The sequence below is a fragment of the Xenopus laevis genome, chromosome 6S (assembly GCF_017654675.1).
Source record: "Xenopus laevis strain J_2021 chromosome 6S, Xenopus_laevis_v10.1, whole genome shotgun sequence".
NCBI lineage: Eukaryota > Metazoa > Chordata > Amphibia > Anura > Pipidae > Xenopus > Xenopus laevis.
In genome coordinates this window covers 117,067,123-117,077,329 of record NC_054382.1, presented here as the reverse complement: position 1 = coordinate 117,077,329, position 10,207 = coordinate 117,067,123, and the positions used below count along the sequence as shown (strand labels likewise).

Here is a 10,207-nt window from a genome sequence, read left to right as displayed (position 1 = left end):
GCTAGAACACCATTTTTATTCTTTAGAATGCTTTTCTATACCTGAGTAAACAGCTCTAGACACTGTCTCTGTTTAGGATAGCAGCTGCCATATTAGCATGCTGTGACATCACTTCCTGCCTGAGTCTCTCCCTGCTCGCTCATAGCTCTGGGCTCAGATTACAGTAGGGAGGGGAGGAGGGAAGGGGAAAACTGAGGGGGAGAGAGGCGCAAAACTGAGCATGCTCAAGCCTTAGCCCTGAAGGTTTAAGCTGAAAACAGGAAGTCTGATACAGAAGCCCATGAGTACACAATAGAAGGAAAGAAATGTTGTGTTTCTTTTGACAGAGGACTCAGAGAAGCATTACTTTGAGGATTTACTGGTGTATTTATATAGACCTTTCTGATAAAGCTTATTTAGTTTTAACCTTTCCTTCTCCTTTAAAGCATCACAACTGTTAAAATCATCAGATATTTTCTCCTTTTTTTAAAAAAAAAAAATAATAATAAGGTAAGATTAAAAAATTTGCATTGCCACATAAATATTTCAAATGTTAAAATATATAGACAGACTTGTTTTACCGGAGAAGATAACAGCAGGGGTGGCAGTTTGGCATTGGCCAGCACTACCATATCAGTGCCTTAAATCATACCGTTTCCCAAATACTCAGAAACGTGCTGGATCAGTGCATCGGGTCATCTCTAAACATCTTATTTTCGTTTAAAGGAAAAAAAAAAAAAAATTGGCCTACAGGTCTGGAAAGATCAACATAATAAAGGTTCAAGATATAAAATCCATAGAAGAAAATAAAAAAAAGCTAAAACCAGTCATTTATTCAGTTGCATGTTCTGTGAGACAGACGAGGGCCATCTCTTAGCAGCAGCTGAATTGGGCCTCTGCTGGTTCTTGACTCTTCCAGTTGGCTGCAATTATTGGCCATTGGTGGGCAATGCACATATATAAAAACGATCATGGCACCTTTGTTTGACAGAACCCATGGAAGTTTTCCTTTAAAGGACACCCGCACCCTTACTTAGCAAAGTGACTGAAGTGTGAGGATATCCGAGTTGCTCTAGAACAGAGATAAAGGTCTCTGGTCAGTACTGGAACGATATCAGCGTGTTGATCTTGTACACAAAATAGGACCTATTCCAGAATACTCTCGTGAAATAGTTGATGTATGGAGAATAGTTCATTTTAATTTCATGACAAAATCGGCCGTACTTAGAGTAGGCATAGACATCACCATCTTCATTAATCACCTGTAAAAAGAGAAATTCCATTATTACTTAGAGCTCGGAGAGAGAGAGAGAATTCACTACTAAACTTGTCCATAGTCCAACATCTAGGGACAATTTTAAAGGGGGACTATCGTGGGGGAAAAAATCTGCATCGTTTCTGAAATAATCAAGTTTATGTTCACTATCCCTCTCTCAGCATCTGTTTCTCTTCATTCTCTCTTCATGCAGCAGTTGGGTGTCAGATATTCACTGACAGTTAGATCCAATATATCTTATAGGGGGGGCTTCCTTTTGCCTAGAAGATGTATTAGAGCTCACTCTATTAAAATTAGGAATGCTTCGCGAAAGATTCCAAACCAAATCCGAATTTGCAAATGCAAATTAGGGGTGGGAAGGGGAAAACATTTTTTACTTCCTTGTTTTGTGACAAAAAGTCACACGATTTACCTCCCCGACCCTAATTTGCATATGCAAATTTGGATTCAGATTCAGTTCGGCCGGGCAAAAGGATTCGGTCGAATCCGAATCCTGCTAAGAATGGCCGAATCCAGAACCAAATCCTGGATTTGGTGCATCCCTAATTAAAATCACCAGACATCATGTCTCTCTACATGCAGGATTTGTGCAAAAGGCAGTTATTTTGTTAGATTTTGTTTGTACTGGAATCAGTTATTTGAGTGAGCTATAATTCATCTGCTAAGAAAGGAACCCCCCTATAAGATATATTGGATCTAACTGTCAATGAATATCTGACACCCAACTGCTGCATGAAGAGAGAATAAAGAGAAACAGATGCTGAGAGAGGGATAGTGAACATAAACGTGATTATTTCAGAAACAATGCAGAATATTTAATTGATTGCATTTAGAAAATTTCAGTATGATGAAGCTTATATTAAATTTTAATTTTTGCGATAGTTCCCCTTTCAACAAGTGGCGGTTTTCAATGCCAGTTTTCAGGTGGCTTTCTATTTTCAACCTAATACTTTTTACAGTAGAACTGTATCAATGTACTGAGCGTTTAAACACAATAATGTCAAGCTGGTTTGAAATTTGGGTTTCAGGTTGTGCACTATGTTTCCACAGAAAACAATGGAAACTAGATTGGTGCTCTTCATATCTATCAGACCATATCCACATATCTTTGAGTGGTATAAATAAATCAATAGATGCAGAACCCAAACAACTGTGTTTTTTTCAGACCATACAGATATTAGTTCATGCATATGGCAAAGTATGCCCCAAAATATTATTTTATTGTAAGAATGTGGTAGAAACCTGCACATAATAATGGACACCCACATCCAAATTGCACCCCACATTTTTACCCACTTGGACCCATTGGCTAATCTGACCTGCACCTGCATTATCCACAATGTGACAAATCAACTCACCCAATAAAACGACAAGGGTATCGTTATAAACTTAATGATATTATGGGGGTTATTTGCTAAACTCCGAATGCAAAAATCATGAAAAATGATTTTTTTTTTTATATATATAAAATCGGACTTTTAAAAAAAATCACACATTTTTCAGAATTTATTAAACCCAGAGGATGGAAAAGTCCAAATCTGAAAATCCGGCATCTCAGACCTGTCGAGGTTGCATATAAGTCCACGGGAGAAGTCCCAATGATTTTTTGATGTGCGCTGGGTTTTTGGAAATACCCTGAAGTTTTCTGAGTTTTCAAGTACAAAATCCGGGAAAAATTGTGAAAAGCGGATGAAAATTTGGTGAAAATTAAATTTTTCACAATTTTTGCGGATTTTTTCCTGCAAACAAAATTTTCGGGAAAGTGTATTAATAAATAAGCCCAAAAAACCCGTGCGGATTTGGTCAGAGTTTTTTTACAGAAAATATTGAGACAAATAACCCCCTAACTGATGGTGGGGGCAATAAAAAATAATAAAATAGCATATATTTTGATTCAATATGCTGGTGCTTTAAAACTACTTAGAAATAATAACCAAATGAACTGCCTATCTGCATGTACAAATCCTACCCATAATCTACAAACCCGTTGATAGCCAACCCGCTGCAGAACTTCTAATGGGAGAGCTATATGTGACATATATAAGAGTATTTGCTTGAGTGACATATATAGACACATTTATCAAAGGTCGAATTTCAAATGCATGCGAGTTTTTAAAAACTCCCATAAATTCTAATTTCGACCAACTGAAATGTATTTAAAAACTCAAATTTTTCAAACTCGGTTGAATTAAATCGACCCAAAAAGTCGAATTCGATTCTAATTTCAAAAACTCAAATCAAATTTGCCCAAACACGATTCGAATTTCAGACATCAGGTTTTAGGTGGCGAATAGTCAAGTTTGAGTTCTTAAAGGGCCACAGTATGATAAATGTCGAAAATTGAATTCTAATTTTTTTAAAAACTCTAATTGAATTTGAATAACTCCCTAGTTGAATTTGACAGTTTTTAAAATAAAACAAATGTGAAAATTCAAATTTTCAATTCGAACTTTGATAAATCTTCCCCATATTGTTTTGTGGTACAGGTATAGGATCTGTTTTCCGGAAACCCATTATCCAGAAAACTCAGAATTACGGAAAGCCTGTCTCCCATAGACTCCATTACAATCAAATAATCCAAATTTTTTAAAATGATTTCCCTTTTCTCTGTAATAATAAAACAGTAGCTTGTACTTGATCCCAACTAAAATATAATTAATGCTTATTGGTATTATTTAATGTTTACATGATTTTTTTAGTAGACGTAAGGTATGAAGATCCAGGTAATGAAGATCCATTATCTGGAAAACCCCAGGTCCCGAGCATTCTGGACAACAGGTCCTATAATATAATATAATGTAATATAAAACAATGTTTTTCCCTACTCACGTGATCATTGGCAATATCCAGAAGATCTTTCACTCTGCAGCCCTTTATCCCTCCAACTTCATTGCAGATGGAATCTTCAATCACCACATAGCTGGCTTTATAGGAGGTGAGGATCTTATAAATGTCTTCCGCTGAGCGCATGCTATAGATCTGGTAGAGCTACATAAATACATTAGTGCATTTAAACCTGAGCTGGATTCTCCATTTAACTCTTTATTCATTTGCAGAAAAGGATTATTTCTAAAGCAAATCCCTTTGTACTTACCCCATATCTTCCCTAAATATTTTAAGTTGTGAAACCTGTCTTCTGTAACAGCCAAATGTTTTCATGTACTTTATCTACTGGTTTATCCGAAATCAGGATTAACCTTTATATAGACCTGAGTTATTTGAAGTAGCAAGTTAGGAGGGAGAAGCATCCTGTCTCAGGGCCAGGGCACACGCTGCTGGTTCGGGAGATTAGTCATCCAGCGACAAATCGATTTTTCTTCGGACGACTAATCTCCCTGAACTGCATTCCAGCCAGCTAGAATGTAAATCGCCGTCGAGATGGCATTCGGATCGCTTCGGCTTTCCGATGGCGCCCGAAGGTTCCTCGTGAGGCAACTTCGGGTGACTTCGGAAAACTAAATGCTCCGCATGCCATCTCACAGGCAATTTAGTTTCTAGCCGGCGGGAGGGCAGTTTGGGGAGATTAGTCGCCCGAAGAAAAATCGATTTGTCGCCGGACGACTAATCTTCCGAAATAGCAGCGTGTGCCCTTACCCTAAGTGGTAAGTTTATTAAACTATGAGACTTAAACTACAAGTTTAAAGGCCAGTAGTTGCTTCTAGTTCTCCAGGAACAAGAAATTGCCAGTTCTTATTCTGCAGAACAGCAATGGCTCTGCATAATTATTTATGTGTTTTTTTTTTTTTTTTTAAAGAACAAGGAAAGCCTTAAAAATACCCACGTGATCGTTGTGTCTATAAGTGACATTTATGCTTGCAATTTTTTTTTTAACTGCTGGGACCCTTTGGATCTCTGTGTTTATGCTGTTGGTTATTATAGGTACAGGTATGTGACCTGTTATCCAGAATGCTGAGAACATGGGGTTTTCCTGATAATGGATCTTTCCGCAATTTGGCTCTTCATAAACTAAGTCTACTAGAAAATCATGGAAACCTTAAATAAACCCAATAGGCTGGTTTCCAATAAGGAATAATTATATCTTAGTTGGTACTGTTTTATTATTACAGAGAAAAAGGAAATAATTTTTAAAAACTTGGATTGTTTGATTATAATGGAGTCTATGGGAGACGGCCTTTCCATAATTCGGAGCTTTCTGGATAACAGGTTTCCGGATAACGGATCCCATACCTGTATATATATATATATATATATTGCATTGCTGTATGGCAGCCTGTTTATTTAACCTGGATATTCCTAGAGCTATAGGAAGGTGACAGTTTTAAAGTATCTATCTATCTGTCTGTCTGTGATATGGTTATGGGCCTAAGGCCAATCAAGATGAAATTCGGGATGAGTGGTCAATTTGCTGCTCTGGATGCCCAGAGCACGTAAATAATATACATAATTAACATCTATAACAGGGTGGATTTTAACAATACAGGTATAGGATCCCTTATCCGGAAACCCGATATCCAGAAAGCTCTGAATTACGGAATGGCTGTCTCCCATAGACTCCATTTTATCCAAATAATCCAAATTTTTAAAAATGATTTCCCTTTTCTCTGTAATAATAAAACAGTAGCTTGTACTTGATCCCAACTAAGATATAAGTAATCCTTATTGGAAGCAAAACCAGCCTATTGGGTTTATTTAATGTTTAAATGAATTTATAGTAGACTCAAGGAATGAAGACCCAAATTACGGAAAGATCCGTTATCCGGAAAACCCCAGGTCCCGAGCATTCTGGATAACAGGTCCCATACCTGTACTTATAATTATCAAAGGACTATGCCACAGTTCTGGGATACCATGCAGATGTTAGTATAGTCTATAATCATATTTGCACAATGGTTTCTCAATCATTGGAAGTAGTTTTATGAAGCTGCCTTCATTCTTGCATCAGTCAATGTCCCACCTATATGTTAACAAAGGGCTTTGGCAAATAACATTTTCACTTTGTACAGAGCAGCTGCAATCCAATAAGACTGTAGATCAGAATGCTCAAGTTGGCCTGTCCTCAGAATTACCATATAGGCCCACTGAATTTGGGCAGTAAGGACCAAAACCAACCCAAAGTCACATATTCAAATTTTAGTAAATTTAGGGGGTTATTTATCAAAATCCGAAAAAAGTCAAACTACTCCGACCAAATCCACACTGATTTTTACCCCTATTTATCAATAAATTTTCCTGAAAATTTCTTGTGTTGGAAAAAAACTCGATAAAAATCTTCCAAAAATCTGAATACAGCGAGTTTGCAATTTGACGCCCAAATACCATGACTTTTTCTGATTTGACGCACGAATACCACGACTTTTCGTATTTGATGCCGAATTTCAAATTCACGTGACTTTTTTTTTTTACTCTAATAAATTCGAATATATCTGTTCCTCCTTGGGAGATTATTGAAGAAAAAATTCAAATGCCTAAAACTTGAACTAATATTACCGACTCGAAAACTCAAATCAAATTCGAATTAGACTAAACTCTAATCGAGTTTTTTCTCCAAAAAAAAAACTTGAATGTCAGGAAGGCTATTAACATCTTCAAATGGGTCACTGGACCTCTCCCATTGAATAATACATGAACTCGGCAGGTTTTAGGTGGCGAATAGTCAAATTCGAATTGTTCCAAGGGTCATGGTTTGATAGATGTAGATTTTAGAATTCGAATTAAGTTCGAAGAGTTTTGACCAAAAAAAAAAAAAATCTAATTTACTATTTGACCATTAATAATTCTGCCCCTAAATGACTATTATATTTCATATGTAAACATTTGCTACCAAACTAAAGCTTATATATATATATATATATATATATATACATATATATATATTTCCCCTTCATAACCCTAATTTGCATATGCAAATAGGATTCGGATTGGTATTCAGCTGAATCTTTCGTGAAGGATTCGGGGGTTCAGCCAAATCCAAAATAGTGGATTCGGTGATATATATATATATATATATATATATATATATATATATATATATATATATATATATATATATAATGCACCGAATCCACTATTTTGGATTTGGCTGAACCCCCGAATCCTTCACGAAAGATTCAGCTGAATACCTATATATATATATATATATATATATATATATATATATATATATATATATATTTGCCAAACAGCCAATAGACACAGAAGGCATTTTCTGTACAAATGTATTATTCTTCCCATGTTATGTGCTAACCAAGAGCAAACTGGATCAACATTGTCAAAGTGGGATTACAGCAAATTTCTTATTTCTACAGTCTAGCAAATTAAATAAAAACTGTGCTATCGGCCAAGTTCCCAGCCCAGTACGAGGGATGCTCAGTAGATGGTTGATAAATAAAATGAGTGCAGATCATTAATGTTAAACCAAGAGAGACTTTCTGCATCACTGCACACAATCAGTGTCACGGTCACATTGCTGAAGGTCAGTGGCGCTGGTCTCCCAACATAACAAACATCACAATGCAAATTCTACTCTTCATACAAGGATACTGAATAGGGATACATCGAATCCAGGATTTGGCCTTTTTCAGCAGGATTCAGATTTGGCCGAATCCTTGTGCATGGCCGAATTGGATCTGCATATGTAAATTAGGGGTGGGAAGGGAAATCGGGTGACTTTTTGTCACAAATTTGCATATGCAAATTAGGATTTGTTTCCATATTCAGCCGAATCTTTAACGAAGGATACGGGTGAATCCCAAAAAACCTGTATTTGGTGCATCCCTAATACAACACTTGACTCCTGCTTGTGTAAAGGCCCCCATACACAGGACCATAAAAGCCGACAGACCAACAGGCATCCCCGATCGATATCTGCCCGACAGTTGGGCAGATGTCGATAGGGCAGGGTTAAAAATCGCCTCGGATCACAGCTGCATCTATTCGTTGATGCGGTCCCGCGATCCGACCACCTTTTTGGCCTCCTTTCCGATCTGATCATTGGGCCCACGATCGGATTAGCCTGATATCACCCACTTCAATGTTTGGCGACATCGACCATTCGATCGGAATTTGGGCAGTAAGGACCAAAACCAAACCAAAGTCACATATTCGAATTTGAGTAAATTTAGGGGGTTATTTATCATTATTTATAAATTTTCCAGAAAATTTCTTGTGCTGGAAATAAACTCGATAAAATCATCAAAAAAATATGAATACAGTGAGTTTTTCAATTTGACGCCCAAATTGACCGAATCCTTGTGCATGGCCGAACCGAGTCTGCATATGTAAATTAGGGGTGGGAAGAGAAATCGGGTGACTTTTTGTCACAAAGCAAGGAAAAAACAAGTAAAAAACAATTTTCCCCACCTTTTCCTTTACCTCCCCTAATTTGCATATGCAAATTAGAATTTGGTTCGGTATTCGGCCGAATACTGAATCGAACTCTAATCCCAAAAATAGGACACCTATACAAAATACAGGAGTCAATCGGTTTGGGCAAGTTATAGCAAGTTCTTTTCTATATACAAGTATGTGATACATTATCCAGAAACCCGTTGTCCAGAAAACTCTGAATTATGGAAAGGCCATATACCATAGAATGCATTTTATCAAAATAATCAAAATTTGTAAAAAATATTCAATTTTCTCGGTAACAATAAAACAGTAGCTTGAACTTGATCCCAATTAAGATATAATTAATCCTTATTGGACGCTTCATGAGCTTCTAGTAGATTTAAAGTATGAAGATCCAAATTACGGAAAGATGTTATCCCGGAAAACCACAAGTCCCAAGCATTCTGGATAACAGGTTCCATACATGTACAACATAAAGGTGTTTTCTAGTGATGTGTGGGCCGGTCCGATACCTGCAGGTTGGTCGGGTTCAGGCTGATACACACACAAAGAATTTGGGCTGTGGGTGGGAAAAGGGGCAGGAAGAGATCGTCCCAAACCTGCCCGAGGCTTGAATTCTTTGAGCACCTTGGCCCGAATCAGACTGACCTGTGGGTAAACTGAAGTGTGCTGGCACCTATTTAGATGCCATCAGAGATGGGGATAGAGCAGGCGTTGATATCTGAATGGAAGCAGACAAACGGGCCAGGTCAGGGTCAGATGCAGGACGACAATTTGTTGACCCACACAATCACTGGTGCTTTGCATCAATGGTGGTGGAAAAAATCCACATGCTTGGCTGCTGGGGGTGTGGGTGGCAGGAAGGAGCCAATAATAATGACCTTTAGTAGACTTATTCCTATACTGAAAGACTTTTAGTAAAAGCGGGAACAGATGTAAATAATATTGGCAGAAAATCATTCAGGTTCTGACTGGCCAAATTCCATTTTGAAGTGTTAGTAAATCCATTATCAGCGAGTATTTAAAATCATTGGCCAACTGGAACATGACAAGAAGACTTACGTTTTCATTCCGTCTCATGAGATCTTCATCATTATAAACTGGCAGGCTTGTCACCATCCAACCTGTACACAGTCTGATCACACCCATTATTGCTGGACTTCCGGCAAAAACTGCATTTATAGGAGCTTGTGTTCTGTAATGCAAAAACAAATGAAACATCAAGATGAATTGTACTCCTGTACATGTAAAACTTGTTGGACATAAAAGCCCTGTTTTTATCGGGGTATGTTTGCCATAACCACTGCTTAAAGGGCATGTAAAGGCAAAAATATAAAATCCCATTTTTACTTTCTTTAATGAAAAAGTATACACTCTACTTGTTCTCTTCTACAACAATAAGGTGGCCAATAAAAGTAGTACTTGTCCCCTCTGTTGCCAAACATCCAGACTCCAACAAGGAGTAACAACGATAAATGCAATTAGAAACTGAGATGTCAAGAGTTTAAAGTGCTGTTATTTCAAGCATTATTTATTAAAATTCGAATTTATCTGATTCTTTTCTGAAATACAGTAGAACCCCCATTTTACGATTTTCAGGAGGACAAATGGTGTAAAATCCAGGAAAATATAAAATCCGGGAAA

At 37.2% G+C, this 10,207-nt stretch overlaps 1 protein-coding gene across 4 annotated transcripts in view; it reads right to left on the bottom strand.

The window, feature by feature from the left end:
• Positions 1-470: 470 nt before the first annotated feature.
• The window catches only part of dpy19l4.S (dpy-19-like 4 S homeolog), a 36,422-nt gene continuing 26,685 nt past the window's right edge, over positions 471-10,207 (bottom strand). For all 4 annotated transcript variants that reach the window (XM_018223881.2, XM_018223884.1, XM_018223882.2 and 1 more), the window contains 3 exons: positions 9,626-9,758; positions 4,085-4,243; positions 471-1,241 (listed from right to left, as the gene is read on the bottom strand). In XM_018223881.2, coding sequence (XP_018079370.1) covers positions 1,077-1,241; positions 4,085-4,243; positions 9,626-9,758 — 457 coding nt within the window. In that variant the 3' untranslated portion in view covers positions 471-1,076. The remainder of the gene's footprint in view (positions 1,242-4,084; positions 4,244-9,625; positions 9,759-10,207) is intronic.